This window comes from Prionailurus viverrinus, chromosome D3 (assembly GCF_022837055.1).
Source record: "Prionailurus viverrinus isolate Anna chromosome D3, UM_Priviv_1.0, whole genome shotgun sequence".
NCBI classification, from domain to species: domain Eukaryota; kingdom Metazoa; phylum Chordata; class Mammalia; order Carnivora; family Felidae; genus Prionailurus; species Prionailurus viverrinus.
The window spans coordinates 93638819-93657157 of NC_062572.1; the positions used below are offsets into that span (position 1 = coordinate 93638819).

The following is an 18339-nucleotide window of genomic DNA, read 5'->3' on the forward strand; positions in this document are numbered from 1 at the left end:
GGGAGGGGAGACGCGGCGCCGCCGGCGTGGGGGCGCGGGCAGCCGTCTCCACCGACAGCGCGGTGCGCCGGCCGTGCTCGGAGCGACGCGGGAAGGGAGCGGCTCGTAGCAACAGGTGCAGCCCGAAGCCGCTCCCGGAACGAGGCAGCCGGCCAGGAACCAGGACCCGGTAAGGCGCCGGAGGGGTCTCTCGGTGCGGCTGCCCTGGCGCGTCCCTCCTCCCCGGCTCGGGGCGGGGAGGGGGGGGGGGCGGGTGCCGCGTAGAGGGACCCCCGCCCGGGAGGGTCCAGAGCGGGGCTCCCGGCACAGAGACGGTCCCAGTAGGCGCAGCCGCCGGGGCCTCGGGCTCGGGAACCCGCGCGCCCTGCGTGCTCGGGGCCGGGACCCCCGGCCGTCCTCGGAGCCTTCTTCCCCAGCAGGCGCCGTCGCCAGCGCGCCCGGGCGCCCCGCGCGGGCCATGGAGCCGGCAGCCGGGAACCTCAGCGACGGGAACGCGAGCGGCCCCGAGCCCCCAGCCCCGGAGCCCAGGCCGCTCTTCGGCATCGGCGTCGAGAACGTCGTCACCCTGGTGCTGTTCGGCCTGATCTTCGCGCTCGGCGTGCTGGGCAACAGCCTGGTGATCACCGTGCTGGCGCGCAGCAAGCCTGGCCGGCCGCGCAGCACCACCAACCTGTTCATCCTCAACCTGAGCATCGCCGACCTAGCCTACCTGCTCTTCTGCGTCCCCTTCCAGGCCACGGTCTACGCGCTGCCCTCCTGGGTGCTGGGCGCCTTCGTCTGCAAGTTCATCCACTACTTCTTCACCGTCTCCATGCTAGTCAGCATCTTCACGCTGGCCGCGATGTCCGTGGACCGCTACGTGGCCATCGTGCACTCCCGGCGCTCCTCCTCCCTGCGGGTGTCCCGCAACGCGCTGCTGGGCGTGGGCTTCATCTGGGCGCTGTCCATCGCCATGGCCTCGCCCGTGGCCTACCACCAGCGCCTCTTCCACTGGGAAGTCAGCAACCAGACCTTCTGCTGGGAGCAGTGGCCCAACCAGCGCCACAAGAAGGCCTACGTGGTGTGCACCTTCGTCTTCGGCTACCTGCTGCCGCTTCTGCTCATTTGCTTCTGCTACGCCAAGGTGCGCGCGCGGGGCGCGGGGCGCGGGGCGCGGGGCGCGGGGCGCGGGGCGCGGGGCGCGGGCGGCCAGCTACCCTGGCCTGGGAGTAGCTTCTGGGTCCCCGTGCCCCTCTGGGAGCCCCTTGGACCTCGCTGTCTTGGGCGGTTCGGGTTGAGAACGGTCCCCAATGCACTTTGCCCTCGCCGGTCTGGTGGTGCGCGAGAAAGTTACTTGGAGTCCGGGAGACGCAGAACAAAGTGTGAGACTTCCAGAGGTCCCGCCTCCCCTCGGCCTGCTGCCACCGCAGCCCTTGACCCCGAATTTGTCTTTGCTGCAGCGGGCAGCCGAGCGGTCAACGCCCACCTCTCAGAAGAGGAATCGGGCTCAGTTTTAGGCACTCAGACCCAGTCTCCAGGATGAAATCTCCGCGGCCGGAGTGCGGATCGGTTCTGAGCGCCCCCGGCAGGAGCGCGGCCCCATGTTCCCTCCCCAGCGCTCTGCTGGGACGCCCTGCGTGGTGGCCCTGGTCCCCTTCCCACTCTGTGAAGCCTTGCTCCTGGAGACGGTGTTTCGGATTTTATTTTACCCCAAGTTTAAGCTTTATAAGCCAGGTGCTAAGAGAATATTTCTTCACAGAATCTTGACCCTAGTCAGGACTGGGTGGGTTTCCAATTAGAAGGGTTGTGTAGACAATATTAGGTGATTCAGGCCTGAATCCCTAACTGTCCTCAAGAGATGCATTACTACGCAGGTGGCCCAGCTCTTCCTCCCTCTGTGGCCCAGCTCCCCCCTCCCTCTGTGGCCCAGCGCCCCCCTCCCTCTGTGGCCCAGCTCCCCCCTCCCTCTGTGGCCCAGCTCCCCCCTCCCTCTGTGGCCCAGCTCCCCCCTCCCTCTGTGGCCCAGCGCCCCCCTCCCTCTGTGGCCCAGCGCCCCCCTCCCTCTGTGGCCCAGCGCCCCCCTCCCTCTGTGGCCCAGTTCCCCCCTCCCTCTGTCCTCTGCTCCTTGGAGCTCAGCAAACCCACACCGGGACTTGAAGAGGTCTTACCTACCAAAAGTCTTCAGCTTTTTTGATAAACTCGTTTGTGTTTGAGTAAGAGTATCTGCTTAATCACATGACAGTCATTCGTGGGGGTAAAATCCAGGTCTCTGATGTACTGTGGGAGTATTATTACCACTAGGAAAACAGCTTTGTAGCCAAAATTTGAAATTCCTACCATTTTATTTTCATCTTGTGTCTGATTTATTTCATCTTGTGTCTCTGATTCGGTTTCTGATAAGGCTGTGACTGTAGGGCCAGGAGTAACCAGATGACAGAGAGCAATAATTTCTTTTATTCCAGCAAAAATGTTTACTACAGCCCCCTGGTCTTTGTTTTCTCCTGTCCCATATTCTGTAGGTAGAGTCATGTCTACTTGAATGGTCATAGTCTGGGATATTGTCTGGAAGAATGGCCTGCCTCAAAGGGTTACATATAAAGATATACCGAAGAGATAGGACAGGATAGAACTTTTGGAAGCTAGCTGTAGCTTAGCTCTTTTGTAAATGCAAAAACAACAACAACCACAACAACAGACAAACAAAAAAACCTCATAAAAAATACACAAAAACCCCAAACCCAACAAACAACCAAAACAAAACAAAACAAAAACAAAACAAACAAAACAAAACCAAACAAAACCAAAACAAAACAAAAAAGCAGGTGGTTGTACCAGCACAGCGATCCACTGTGTGCACTGTCTCACTCAGTCTGCACAACCGTGGGGGTGGGAGCTATCTGAGAAAAGGGTTTTGGGGGAGGAAGGCAACTGACCCAGATTGTGAAGCCGGTGAACGGTTCAGGAAGGGTTTTAATGCAGAGCCACCGGTCCCTGAGGGAGGGCCTTGGCAGGAGGAAGCTCGGGGCTAGAAGTGTCCTTAGAATATTCAGTGATAGGCTCATAATCACCTAAAGTAGGCTGAAGCAGACTTTTCCTTCATTTCTCCAAAGTCCACAGGTCTTCTCGATGGAAATGACAAGGCAGATTTTTAGGAAAAATTAGGCTACATTTCGGTCGTTTGAGAGTTTATGAAAGCAAAGTTTATTTATTTATGAAAGTTTATTTATTTATGAAAGGAAAGTTTCAAGAAGAGCAAAGTTCAAGGGGCGCCTGGGTGGCGCAGTCGGTTAAGCGTCCGACTTCAGCCAGGTCACGATCTCGCGGCCCGTGAGTTCGAGCCCCGCGTCGGGCTCTGGGCTGATGGCTCAGAGCCTGGAGCCTGTTTCCGATTCTGTGTCTCCCTCTCTCTCTGCCCCTCCCCCATTCATGCTCTGTCTCTCTCTGTCCCAAAAATAAATAAACGTTGAAAAAAAAATTTAAAAAAAAAAAAAAAAAAAAAAGAAGAGCAAAGTTCAAAAAAGGGCAAAGTTTCAAAAGAGCTTTAAAACAATTCAACAAATATGTAATCACTGGGATACTTTTTTTTTTTTTTTATAGGGAAATCATTTGCTTTGAAGCGTAACTGGGAATTTCTCTCAAATTCAAGCTGATATTTGCAGATTCACTCCAGGGTTTAAACAAGACCTTGGTTGTTTCTTTCTAGCTGATTTTCTTTGGCCCCGTTGTTAGAGAACACTGTCCAGCTAATGGTTCTTCTTCTTGAATGTTAGGATCGGGACTGGCTGTTTCTCTAAGGCCCTGGACCAATGGCCACCATGAAAAATCACAAGTGGCCAAGAATGACATTTTTTTCCCTTCTTCTTCTTCTTCTTCTCCTTCTTCTTCTTCTTCTTCTTCTTCTTCTTCTTCTTCTTTCAACTCAACAAGGGAGTTGCATTCCAGTGTTGCCTTCTACTCCCCAAACCTTATGGCTTTGGTAGAACAGTTTGTGTCGGACAGTCCCCGAGAAACACATAGAAGGCCCGGGCTGGACTGTGCCTGCCGTCCTCCCTCTTGCACAGGGGTGGCCCTCCCCGTCTTGCCTTAGAGGGAGTTCTTGTCTGGGGCCCTCCACCATCTGACACGAGGGCAAACTCTTCACATGCCCACCTGCCGGGTTCTGCCACGTCCCCAGAGACATATGCCGCCCGGGATGACCTTGGCTCAGGTTTGAACGCGCGCCTTCCTACACACGCTCCTAAGCGTATAGAACAATGGAGTGATGCCACCATGCTGCCATCGTCTTTTAAAGAAATGCCATTATGACCCATCATGATACCTTTGATGACGACCTCATCAAATGTATGTCACTATATGCATTATAATAGACCAATATATGCTCATAGTGTGGGTCCATGGACGGAAATACAGCTACTGAAGAAAACTATACTTGAGTGTTTTCTCCATGACCACTCAACATCCCACGGGAGTCTTGAAGTCGCTGAGGTGTGATCCGACCGAGTTTACTGAAGGAGTCAGTAGACCCTTGGGCAGCATCAGGAAGCAGATAACCCTTGACTTTTCTGTTCGGCCTCCTCTCCAGGAGGATTTTGTTTTGCCACCTGTCCTCTGTTCGCTCTTCTTGTCCCTCGTCCTCCATGACCAGTGTCCTCCCGTGGTCTCTTGCTGGGAAGGCTGCCAGCAAGGAAACTCACTAGGCCCGTCCTTTCCAGGAAAGATCTCACAAAAGTTCTTCTTCTGTTTTTCTCTTACATTCCGTTTCTGGGACCCCAGGTTCTGTTGGCAGAACAGTTAACTCAGCCACTGTCAACATATCGGAAGCGATCCTGCATGTCACTGTAAGACTTGTCACGTTGGAGGTGATGACACCCCACTGTTGGAAGAGAAGTAGCTCAGTAGGGCTGCGAATTTGGAGTCAGAAGTTCAAACCCCAAAGATGTCTGCTTAACGTGCGTGGAGCCCACGGAGTTGGTAAAGAAATCCTGTAGTTTCTTAATTTAGGGTATAACTGATCATTCCAGAAGTGCCACATCCAGCTGAGTGCTGCAGGCTTGTGCAGTGTTCCAAATGGATTGCATTATTTCCAGGCCGAGGTGCCAGAGGGAAGCCAGAAAATGTCTGGAATGTGGTTTCTAGTTCTCTCAGAGACTCATCTGGGAAATGATGGAGAAGTCCAAGCCCTGAGTCATCCAGAGGCTAATTTTCCTTAGATGTCACTCAGATGGGATATAAAACTCAACTCAAGTATGAATCTGCAGGCTTGGCTCAGGTGTGTGAGAGCAAGCTTACACTGCAAATTCCTACACATAACCCAAACGTTTCGCGTCACTTCTCCCGACTATTACGTCGACACGAGGAGACAAAAATAGTTTCTCTAATGAACGAAGCCAGTGTCTGTCAGGAGATCCTCTGACAGGGATGTTAATTGTAAAACCTTGCTAAGTAGTCTATAAATCCCCCGAGAAGCTGAATTCCCCAAATGTGAGTTTTCTAAAAGCATGGCGAGGTGGGTAGAATTAGAATAAAGAACGTAAGGAGATTGGATGGGTGGTAATTTGCTTTAAGGAGCCCACAACAGGAAAACAGAAGGAATAAGTTGCGGCAAACATGGCCTGCACGGAAGAATTCTCTGCTGATATCATCGTGATTTGCTCACTTGCTGGCTTCCTGCATTGGACGGTTCACTGGAAGGAGACTTCTAGTGTTTCCACTTATCTAGGATTTAGCATTGCATCTGACATGTAATAGGGGCCTAGCGATTGTTACAACGTGGAAGCTCGGGGAAATCTGAGGTGAAAGGCAGACCAGTAAGGATGCATCCATGCATATCTGCGTTTTTCTGGACAAAACCCCAGAGCCACACAACGCAGGGCTCTCTGCAAACAGATGCTAGGAGCACAAACTTCCCCTGGATGCTCCTGAATGTTAGAGGAACAGACGTGTTTGGCGGTTCACGTTCGGTGAGACTTTGCCACCTTGAGGGAATTTCCCCGTGAATGACTTTGCAGTGTGATTCCCATGCCAGGAGGTCGAGAATTATCAGTGCCAATCAGACGGTGAATTGTGGGCAGGAGGCAATCGGTTTAATCAGTCTGTGTTTTCCAGGTCCTCAATCATTTGCATAAAAAGTTGAAGAACATGTCAAAGAAGTCAGAAGCATCGAAGAAAAAGGTAATATTCCCAAATACATATTGCATATGTTGCATGTTAGAGCCTAGTTCATTTTTATTCCTAATTACCCTAATATCCACCCATTGCCTACGAAATTTAGGATCCTTGGTGCAGACCTTGAAATGAACCTCTTACCATTAGGTGGGGATAGGAATGGGAAGTCAGCTCCCCCCCGCGTCACAGTGACCAGAGGCTGCATTAAAACTTAGACGGAGGTTTGGAGAGATGAGGAAACATATGTTTTTTGGATTCTGAGCCTCTTTAGGAGGCGTGTTCTAAGTTGATTAGGACAGAAGAAGGTAGAGTTGCTGACATCCTTCATTTACACAAAGCCATTTTATTGTGCATCTACCATAGCTGATGTGATATCAGAAGACTTTGGCTTAACTGTCTTTGCAGGGAACATTATTATTATTTAAGAAGTTTTAAAAATGTTTATTTTTGAGAGAGAGAGAGCCAGCACAAGCCGGGGAGGGGCAGAGAGAGAGAGGGAGACACAGAATCCAAAGCAGGCTCCAGGCTCCGAACTGTCAGCACAGAGCCCGATGCAGGGCTGGAACTCATGAACTGTGGGATCATGACCTGAACTGAAGTTGGACGCTTAACCGACTGAGCCCCCCCAGGCGCCCCACAGAGAGTATTGTTGTAATATGTCCCCTAAGCCCCAAGATCAGATGTATTGTCCTCTCTTCCTCCCTGGCTTGTCCTGACTGATGCTGGTTCCCCGGCAGGGGTGGGGGGAGAATTAAATATGAAAGGGTCCCCAAGGGGAATCTTTCCCACTTTTAATTGTCTTTCTCCTCCGGTGAATCCTGATTTAAATAAGCTTCTCCTGAGTAATATTAAAGCATTTAACATCCTGGTATTTGTTACAGTTCGCATTTTGAGAAAAAACTAAGTCACAAGTCAGGATTAATCTAACTCTTACACATCTTTGACTTTAGAAAGCAGTATAAGAGTATTGGACAAGATGTTAGGGGGGGGATTATAGCCAGGCATTTTTTTTACCTGCAAATATTAGTCATAACATCTGAAAGCACCTTGCTTGTCCTCACAACTACTTTTTTATGGCCAATAATACGGAACTCGCAGGATTTACAGTATAATTATATTTATTTTTAAAAATTCTACTTACATAAAGCACAGCTCTTCTTGACTTTCCTTGTTTATAATATGGCTCAAAACACATCTGCTCTCGGACTCGATGACGAGAAGGGGTAGGAGCTGCTTAGAAAGCATGAAGTTCGGCCTGGATTCCAAGTTGGATCGTGTGGCCTTCCGAATATCCCCCTAAGAGTAAACGATGGAGCATATGTAACGAGGCTGTCTTGCCTCTTCCGGCCACTGATGCGTCCGTAGGCTTTATTTTGCTCCTGGATCCCTTTAAACGGCCACCGCCGTTCAGTTGTGTGAATGGAGTGAACCCTAAAGCTGGTCTTTCCTTTCTCTGTTCTCCGTGATGTTGTGCTGGACTATTTCCATTTTTGGAGTCCGCCTCTCAGTCTGTCCTCTGAGCCACTCACCTCCAAGAAGATTATCGACTGCAAACAATTACGGACTGTAATTTCCTCTGGGAAAGTTCCTCATGGAGTCCTCGCCCTCCAGGGCCAGAGCCAGCCCCTGGGGCTGGAAGGGGTCCTGGTTGCCTGTGGTCACAACTCTGCAGGGGGACAGACATACTTTTAGCTGTGCGGAGTGAGGCCCGGTGGGGGGGGGGGGTCTTTGGGAGGAACTGGACTGGGGCACCTCCACAGAGGAGAAGCCCCTGGGCCGTGTGCACGCTCCTTACTGGGGTAAGAGGTTCACGCTTCGCAAAGGACGGAAGTCAAACGCTTCCTTAACATTGGCCGCACGTGTTTGCGGGCTTGGCTACTGTCCGTGTCTGTGTTTGCAAAGTGTTGCAGAGAAATCGCTGTGGTCTCACAGTGGAAAGAATGAAAATAGATCCTGTAAGAAGTCACTAGAAAACTTTCTGCTTTATAGCCAAGAATACTGATTAGCAATTAGTTTAAAAGTTGTGTTTAGTTTTATGTGTGTGTGTGTGTGTGTGTGCATGTATGTATACGTGTATAGGCACGCATATATGCATATACTGTGTTATAGATTACACATGTGCATGTGTATGTATGTGTGTATGTGTGTATTGTGTGTGCATAAAATATACGTGTTACATGCATTTATATATTACATGTGCACGCATATATTACATGTCTTATAGATTATGTATGTGAGTGTGTATGTGTGTGTGTGCATGTATGTGCATATATTATGTATGCATACATAACAGAAATGTGTACATATGTATGTGAGTGGGTACATATACACGTGTATATCTTGTATATGTGCACAGCATATAATATATCTGTGTATATATGCGCTGGGTACATATTTAAACGCGTGTCTATCACATATGCACGTGTAAATGTAATTCCTACCATAGGAGAAGGTGTAGCATTGAGAGGTGGGCAGATTTTCTCTTCCGTATTCAGAGCCTCTGACCCTCACAAGCCCTGAACAGATGTCAGTTCTCTTCTGATACATTTAATCGCCTCCTTGTTTGCATAGAACAAATAAGGTGCAGTGCTGGGAGTGGTGCGCACGCCTGCGTCTGAGCAAGAGGCGGGGTGGGGTTGGGGGCGGGGTGAGAAGAGGGCAAAGGGCGGAGAGGTGGAGGAGGACGAGGGGAGAGGGTTCTGGTAGAGAAGCCCGGTGGGGGGGGGGGGCGCTCCTTCCCGGAGGCAGAGACGGTCGACTCCTGGCGGACACTCCCTCCCGCAGGGCTCAGCACGGGGAGGCGCTGGGCAGGTGCACGCTCGTGGCTGGCGGACAGGGATCCGCTCGGTACTGGTTTTCGTAGTTCGCTCAGCTCAGCGTCCCTCGTGTCGCGGCCCCTCCCCCCATGGGTGGTAGGCTCCCTTCCTCCACGCCGTGTCCACCCACACAGGGGCTCCGCTTCAGGTGCATGAGGGGCGTGGGGCAGAGAGGCCTTCCATGAACATGCTCAACACTTACCCTTCACGTTTGGAGGAACATACATAGGGCGACATCTCCACCGCAGAAAATACTAGAAAGAATAGGAGAGCCCTGCGGTTGGTTCCACGCTCTGCCCGAGCCCCGCCACACGTGAAGACGGGTTTCCTGGTGCAAGGCTGATGGGATACTGAAACGAGGCTCCCAGATCATCTCAGGAAGACTTCAGAATGGGACAGACGTCGTAGTGGGGGTCCTTCGCAGGGGACACTGCACTAGAGGCTGCGCTGACACCACTGACAACCTGGGCTCCCTCGGCACCTGAAGTAACCCGGCAAGCTCTTTGGCTGCCATTGATACGATCTAGGGCAAGTTTTCATCATTTTCTTCTTTCGGTCACCTTTTTCTTCCCAGCCAAGCTCCATTAGACATGTTGCGAGTACGGTCCTTTGAAGAAAGAACAGATGCCTTAGAAGACGTTGCAAAAGAACATCTTACAGGAGGAAGAGAGATTCAGGTTTTTCAGATACTTTCAGTAGAAGGAGCAAAACACGCTAATCAAGGGCCCAGTCTCAAGGACAGTAAAGCATCTGGAGATTTTGTACATAACTCTAAAGGAGGACTTTTTCTGTGTCAGAAGATAGTGTCGGGAGTCTAGGCACGACACGGACAGATGAGGCAAGCCGTAGAGGCACGGGGTTCAACTCCATCTCGGACTAAGGCAAGCGGTGTCAGAAGAAACGCAAAAAAGTCACGTAAGAAACCAAGAACAATCAGCCTCATTCTCCACAGACGGGAACATTCTCATCGCATTCTGACGTCTCACCTAGGAGAGCAAGGAGCCTTTTCCAGGCTTCCTGGAGAAAAGTCATGGTTCAGCCTCGGCGGCTGTCAGTGTTGAGGAAGCGACTTTGCCTTTAATTGGAGACGGGGACGATAATTTGCTTTTGCTGTGGCTTTTCTGGAATTCACCGGGGGTTTTTCAAATGCCACTGAGCTTTTTAGAAAGAAAGGCAGATTCCTGGTAAGTCCCCAACAGCCCCCACCCCTGCACTGCGATGTGGGGCACGAGGCCTAGATGTTTGGATTTTTTTTTTTTTTTTTTAAATTTTTTTTTTTTTTTTTCAACGTTTATTTATTTTTGGGACAGAGAGAGACAGAGCATGAACGGGGGAGGGGCAGAGAGAGAGGGAGACACAGAATCGGAAACAGGCTCCAGGCTCCGAGCCATCAGCCCAGAGCCTGACGCGGGGCTCGAACTCACGGACCGCGAGATCGTGACCTGGCTGAAGTCGGACACTTAACCGACTGCGCCACCCAGGCGCCCCGATGTTTGGATTTTAACAAGCAGTGTCCTGGGGAGTGATCAGCACAGGGAGGCACTTCCGTCTCAGGTTTGGGACTTGTCCCATGTGCTACTCTGACCAGCTCTTTAGGTTGCAGTCGGTCGCTATTCTGCCCGCGTGGACTCCTGTCCTGTGGCCGCCGTCTCCTCGGCTCGGTCGGGACCCGCAGGGAGACAGAAGAAGACGGACGTTTCCTGTCCCCAGCTACACTAACCTGGACGCGTTCGCCCAAACGTCGCCGAGGCTGATTTGGAGTCAACCCGCGTGCAGGGCGCGGAGTCGCCATCAGCTAAGAGAACATCAGTCCGAGGGACTGAGATGCCTGATGAGGCTGCGAGAAAATAGCAAATGCCCGAGGATGTGCAGCTGGCCGCAGTCAGTGCCGACGGCCGTGCCATTTAGTTCTTTGGGAAGAGCCTTAGATGGATGATCGAGTTTATGTAAGTGCCCACTAAGTATTTTTCCCCCAAGAACTACTAAATTGCAGTCCCCTCGTATTCAAAGCTCCCAGAGAGCCTTGTCCGTGGTTCCGAGGAGGCCAGTGGAATCACTCAAAACAAAAAGGTACATTTTGAATGAACTGCAAACAGAAAATATACCATATTCGTATTGCCCTTGCCCTATGGACTTTGATACACTATGGATCCTATCAGTAAGCTGCTGCGGGTCGATTTCTGTCCTAAGGGTGGCACTTAGTAGAAACTTCCTGAAAGAGGCACCGAAAGGGGATATCCAGAGGGTATTTGTTTGGGGAAGCAGAGAGATGTTCTTATTGTCTTAGAAAGAAAAGACGATGTGTTCTGTTCTATTTGTAGGTATAATTACGCCTAGATTGTTTTTGATTAAATCATCTGGGGATGGAACCTCTCATGCGCTAATGGATAAGAGCATCGATGGCAGACAATCTGTTAATACATGTGGGCAAATCTCTTGTTTGCTCTGTGCGCCCTGCAGGAAGCAGCTTTAATATGTAATCCTGCCGCCCTATAAAAACCTGTTGTCAGGTTTTACCTGAGTTCTTTTAAGTGTCTCAATGGACCAGGTACAGTCAGAGCCACGTCACTGGGGCACGGAGTTGAGGCCCCGGGAGGCTACGTCAGTTTTCACGAGGCTGCACAGCCAGGTCGTGGCCACTGTCCGTCCCGGGCTTCTGTGTACAATCCACGGAGCCCCGTGATGGTGAGCTTAGCTGTCGTCTCCTGCCCCTCCTGACGCTGCGTTTGCCCTGGACTTGCCCTGCAATCCCACCCTCCTGCCGCATCCCTGCCTCCACCTGGTCGCAGAACGCCCGGCTTCTGACCCGTGTCTCTGACGCTCGTGTCTGCGTGTGCACTTGCTGCCCTCGGAGTGGGCGGCTCCCTGCTGCCGTCCTGGCTGGTCTGGCCGCTAATTCACGGCGTGGGTGGAGGGCACATCCTGGTGGGGACACAGCCCTCAGGGCAGTGCCGGCGGTGGGGGGGGGCACCGGGCGCGAGGCGGCAGGTTCAGTTGTGCTGTGACAGTGATGTCCTCGTCTCGGAACCACCTCCCCCGTGTCCAGCCCCCGTCCTGTGCGAGGACGTGCTAATGAGCGCCCCTGGGTCCTGTCACCTTCCTTCTGCCTCTGTCCTCCCAACCCTCCTTCCCCTTATCCGTCCGTTCGGTCGGGACTGGTTCTGTGCAGAAGGGAAGGCAGAGGGGCGCCGTCAGGGAATCTTGGGCTCCACCTCGGTGCCCCGGCAGGGAGGTGGGGGAAGGGGCATCATTGCCTTTTCCCGTCGGGGTGGGGTGGGGTGGGGTGGGGCGGCGGGTGCTGCAGACTTCCACGTGTCCACGTGTCCCCTCCACAAATTCAGGCGGCCCGGACTCACAGTCTGAGGAAGAAGATTCCTAATCCCCAGTCAAGGGGCTCCAAGTCCCTATCTCTCACATCCTCTGCGAGGGGTGGACCTACTGGTGAGGTGACCTAGCAGCTGGCAGTGCTGCATGTGGGGGCTGGGCACGTGTCCTCGCCTGGTTTGTCTGGAGGGCTGAGCGACCGTTGTCCTGTGGGTCCCTGATCGCCCGCCCAAGGGCTGCACAGGCAGCCCCCGGAGACGGGGCTGGTGGTGACCAGGCAGACTTCGTAAGCTTTTCTTTCCCCATGTCTGAGCGTTCGGAGCACGCGCTTGGGGTCACCTGACCCGGCTTCGGGCTCTGACTTGGCCTCCAGCTCTGGAACGCCAGGCACCTGTCTCGACCGTTCTGCACCTCAGCGTCCTCATCTAGGAGCCGTGATCCCGGCAGGCCCCGCTTTGTGCCCACCGCCGGCGGTCAGGCAGTGACAGTCAGCCACACTCCACTGCCCGGGGGCCGCTGTGCCCATCTGGCAGTCAGGCCCCTGCTCGGTTCCTGGGGGGGAAGAGGGGAGGTCTCCCAGGAGGGGAGACCTTTCAAGGAAGGAGCCAGCTGATTGCGTCAGGTTTTTGTTTCCAAAACGTTGAGACCAGCATCTTCTGTTTGGAGCTGTAGACATAGAGTTTCCAGCTAATCACAAGGTTAATTATCTAGTTGTTGCCTTTCCGACATGTACCAAACCAGCTGCCCTGAAATGCAGGAGAAGTGGTTCTCGGGCTCGACCCCAGCCCTTTAGGTGTGTGCCCACGGGGAAGGTGATGGGCTCCCACACGAAGCGGGGTGTGGACGGGAAGCAGGAGGGAGGGCTCCTCTTGTGCTGAGGTCTTCGATCAGGTGTGGCTTTCTTCCATCACTTGCTTGGCACAAATCTCCAAGGAAACACGTGGGTGTCCTGCCCCGGCCTCCAGGTGTTTTCAGATTTAGGGAGAGCAAGGGAAGGGTTACGGTAGGTGCAAGCTAAAAATGGGGCTCATCAGCCCACAGACAGAAACAGAGATGGCTTTCCGGAATGCATCAGTGCGTTGGGGTCTTTCACTGGCCAAAGGTGAACGAGGAGAAATAAAGAAATACACCGTCTGTTGAGGCAGCCGTTCAGAGAGGGTTCGAGCGCCCATCCGAGCTGCCCGCTGGTGAACCTGTCTCTGCGTGTGCTGCTGGCTTCAGAGCTCTGCAGGCTTTAAGGTGTCAGTGTTCAATCTCTGCACATTTATAGTTCCACGGTCCAAAGACACAGCCCGTAATCCACACGCATCTCACGTATGTGGTAAAGTTACCCCATGGCAGGTCCTGGACAAGTTTTGAACAGAACCGTTATATGAAGCGACAGTTCAGCAGAGTTAGCATCCGTTTGATTGCGTGGTGATACACATAACATTTTCTTAGAGCATGTTTTGAAACTCTGGAACATTCTTTGCCTGCTGTAATTGACGCACTTCCTGTATTTTCTTCTTCTTTCTCTAGACCGCGCAGACGGTTCTGGTGGTGGTTGTGGTTTTTGGGATCTCCTGGCTGCCACATCATGTCATCAATCTCTGGGCCGAGTTTGGGGTTTTCCCGCTGACCCCCGTCTCCTTCCTCTTCAGAATCGCCGCTCACTGCCTGGCCTACAGTAATTCCTCAGTGAATCCTATCATATACGCTTTTCTCTCGGAAAATTTTAGGAAGGCCTATAAGCAAGTGTTCAAGTGCCACATGCGCAATGAGTCACCTCTTAATGATACGAAAGAAAATAAAAGTCGAATAGATACCCCGCCGTCCACCAACTGCACTCACGTGTGAGAGCGTTAGAGCTCGTGTGGAGTCTCAGACAGAGCACGGTACGACGAGGAGTTAGCAAGCCTGCAACTTCTTGTGCTCATGACAAGTCGCATCATTTTAGTTCCACCTGTTTTTGAAAACAATACTTTGATCCATTTGGGAAATCTCGAGGGCTAGTAAAGATTGTTTCTAAATTTTATTTCAAAAACAAAAGGAAACGCTACATAGTATTTTATACCTTTACAGAAACGAAAGGTTAATAGAATTCCATCGACATGTTCAATTCTTCATAGGACAGCCTATAAAGATGGTCAGGAATACTGGCGATCTACATTTTGAAGCCAGTTTATTTAGGAAAAAACACATGTATGTGTTAATTCTTCAATTTTAAGAAACGAGGTAATATTGCGAGGTATGTGTTTCAAAATATGATCATGGATACACGATCAAAGTTTGACCCGGATTTCGTTTTTTTTGTGGCCATTTATATAGAGGCGCATCTGTTAAATGGCGGTGAGACTTTGCCAAGTCGATTTGCACCGGCCTCATTTGCCCCCAACTGTAAATAGTGAACACGGTTTCCGGAGATGAGCTTCACCTGTCTGTGGTCATGAGGGCCCATTAACTTCATCTCCGGAGACCAGCACAGCAGCACAGCGGTGACTCAGGGTGACGGACATTGGCCCGGCCACTTAAAACTATTCTGCGATGTAGGCTTTGCAGAGTTACCTAAAAAAAAAAATCAGGGAAAATGCCAAGGACAACTATTCTAATAGTGGAAGCTTCCAGTGAGATCCAAGAGGGAACGTGGTCATTAAAGTTTTACAAATATATCGCCCAGGGTATTTTGTGTGCCTTGGGTGGAACTGAGCCAAAAGGGAGTAAAAAAAAAATGCCAGTGAGGATGATATGTGGGTAATAGTTTCTATGGGGCTGGGAAGAAGTCAGAATCCAGTAAGACACATGTGGAAAGCATACGCAACACGTGATTCAGATAACATTAGAAGAAAAGGAATCTTCTGAGCAGGTATACCCAGGGATATATGTTGTACAAACACATGCTTTGTTTCATTAAATTCGTAGTAATGTTAAATGCACATTTACCCCCAATATTACTTCCTCGAAAATGATCATAGGCTGAATTTCAAATGTACTTTTCATGACAATTTCGTATTTATTCACGTGTGGAATGAAAAACACGGGATGAAGAGATTAAATTATTCTACCTTAGAACAGTAGTTTTCAGACTCCAGGACTTTGCTATATTTTGTGAGAATATAACATCAGGAAGACTTTTTGAAAAAGGATTTAGTGTAATGCACACCTGTGTCAAATCAGGATTCCATAGGAAATATCAAATTTTAGATGAAAAAACTCGATATAAGTCTTTGCATGTTAAATTTTCCAGCTGATGAATTCATTGTCACTAATCACACTCCTCCAGCAAATGGTATTTACATTTGCAATGCTTGAACTGATTCTCTAGCCAGAATAGGAGAAAATTCTTCGAAAGGATGGGAAATCATGAGCTCTCAAGTTTGGTGGCTAGGGAAAGAAGTTGCATGTATGTGTGATGCCAGTGTTTTAGAGGACAGCCTAAGTCCTTTGCATGGAAAATTCTTTGCACTTTATTCAAATACAGCCGCAGAAACATTGTACCCTGACAGTGATACCTCATGTGCTTCGTGGAACTTGAAGTCGCCATTGCAGACGCCAGAACAGGTCGTGTGTGTGTGTGTGTGTGAACCCCCACAGCTGTACAAAGAGGTGCCTCCTGGTTGCCTTTGGACTTGCATGGTCGACAAAGGCTTCCTGCACCCTGGCTGTTCCTTTGTTTTCCTCTTGTGATTCCTCCACACACGGAAGTATTAGAAGAAATGCGGGACCTAATGTTTCTGTTTTCTAAGAAGCACGTGGAAGATGTATTTACGTACCCACCCGTGTTCCCTTGGACCATCCCATTTGTGGCTGGCGTGACGGAAGCCAGAAGCATAGCGCCAGAGTCGTAGCCGGCACCTGCAAAACCTCCCATTTGCTGAGTGTACATGCGGACCCGTTAGATAGGGTATTTTTCCTGTCCATCGGCATTTAAGTCAATTCCTCTTATTCAGAGCCTAGGTGGTCCACTGGTATAAGAAACTTTGAGGCTGATGATGACTTGGGTCCTGCGAAGATCTGAACCTCTGTGAAGCTGTCTGCGTGAGGAGTTCCAGAAGGACTGGAACAGACTTCAGTTGCCCGGAGAGGCGTCGGAGTGTCTTGCATTGACCAAGCGCGTGCTTCCTAGGTGGCGGTTTTTCTAACATATAATTAATGCAACCAAGTCAGAAGCACCTTTGCTTCCTCCTTTAAATAAAGAAGGCCTCCCTAGGACACGCTTTTTCTTGCAGCAGCCAGACTAACGGACAAATGCTGCATTTGCCTTTGAAGTTGGGCGGCTTGCAAACCATGTTTTTCAGTGAACTTCAAAGAGAATTGATGTCGTCTCCTTAGATTTGGCTGCCTCGGTACCAGAAGGCGGTTGTGATTTTTTTCTGGGCTTTTAGTGTTTCACATTTGGACACTAGCTCTGGAATATTTAAATGGCCGAAATGCTGGCTGCTTCACACGGATGGGGAAGGGTTTCAGTCTCCTACTGATGAATATAGTGACGTGGTTGGAACGACTTTCTCACCCCGCGACCCCAGGAGATACCTTAAGTAGACGCTGTCTGCGTTCTGACCACGTGTGTCCTCAGCAATGTGGGGACAGGGGCCATTTTCTGAATATTTTAGGTAAATATTTTCGCCTTTAATGAAATCGTTCAATGCACACCTTAGGAGTAAAACAGTCACTTCTCTTCCTCCGCCCCCACCCTCTTGTGCTTTTCTCGAAATGTGCTTCTATCCCGAGTTTCTCACTCTCGTATCTACCCTGGTGAAATCCGGCCTTACACTCAGATGTGATGAGTTACAGTGAACAGAGAAGGCGCTTGCTGAACCGCGTGAGTCACTCGTGAGTCAACTTTAACTTGCGGCCTCGAGGATGATTGCATTTGCTCAGCGCCTCAGATGCGTGGAGACGGTGCAGTCGTAGTCCCCGAGTGTTAGCGGAAACCCGGGGCCAGGCTTCTTCTGAGCAGGAGAGAATAACTTAGCGAGACATTCATTTCCTCTCCACAGATGCTTGCGGGTCCCCAAACGCCTGCGTTGAAGCAGCATTGCGTTAAATAAAACCATGTACAGCTTCCCCCTCTTCTTTGCCTAAAAGGATATTTTAAATGCGTGTATGTAAACCACATAGTCCTGTAATTGGGGTAAATATATCAACGTGGCTGCTTCCACCTGACCCTTCTCTTCTGAAATTTGTAAATTGTGATCAACACTGACTGCAGGTATCTCCCACGTTTGAAATTTGTAACCGGCTTTCTTCCTAAGGCAATCCTGTTCTTGGCTGTTAGAAAGCGCTCCCTATTAGGCTGTCTGTCAAGTGGATGTCACTGACTTGTGTATTATAAAAAAGCCATCTATATGAAGAGTAGGTGGCCCCAAATGCTGATGGCCACCTATTGTCTTAGGAAGAAAAAAATGACAGGATGGCAGTTGTATTTCAATTTATAATGTACTTTGATTTTTCTCTTTTAGAAGAGGAAAAGTTGGGGCTGAGGAACAACTGAACGCACCGACCACGTCTTTGGTGTGGGCTGTGTCTGCAGAAGGCCAGCATGTCTGGGGAGGGTGTCGGATGTGTGTTTAGTGTCTCAGGCGTGGCAGATTCACTCACAGTCACCTTTGTCACTCTGGCTGCCCTGCTGGGCCTCTGGGACAGGCACGTCTGCTTGATTGGGCGTGATCTTTAGGAACATTAGCAGGCCGGTGCATTTGCACCTCTGCTGGGCTCAGCACCGCTCACCGCTGGCTCCCGAGGTCGCGCTCAGCACACCCCTCTGCCAGAACTTGTCTTGTGTCCTGCGCGCAGCTGCGGCGGGAGGGGCCTTTCTAGGGGGTGAGGAGGAAGGTCTTAGCTCTGAATACACCGTGGAGACGACCTCAGCTGGACTCGCTCTGACTGTTCTGACCTTGGCTGAGTTTTCTCTATTTAAACAACTGCATGGAGAACTGATTTCATAGAGAAGGGTTTTGATGTCACTTTGGGGGTGGAAAGCCTCATCCTTTCTGCTGGGGAACAGATCTCTGGATATCTCTAGGTACGTTGTGCCAGTCCAGATTTTCAGCATTAGGGAAGTCAAAACAAAGATCAC

The 18339-nt window shown here is 50.7% G+C and overlaps 1 protein-coding gene across 1 annotated transcript; it reads left to right on the plus strand.

Moving 5' to 3' along the window:
- The first annotated feature begins 290 nt into the window (after window positions 1–290).
- Window positions 291–15582, plus strand: GALR1 (galanin receptor 1). Its single transcript, XM_047828180.1, has 3 exons — window positions 291–1123; window positions 6085–6150; window positions 13803–15582. The coding sequence occupies exons 1-3, from the start codon at window positions 458–460 to the stop codon at window positions 14118–14120; spliced, it is 1050 nt and encodes a 349-aa protein (XP_047684136.1). The 5' UTR covers window positions 291–457; the 3' UTR covers window positions 14121–15582.
- Window positions 15583–18339: the final 2757 nt, after the last annotated feature.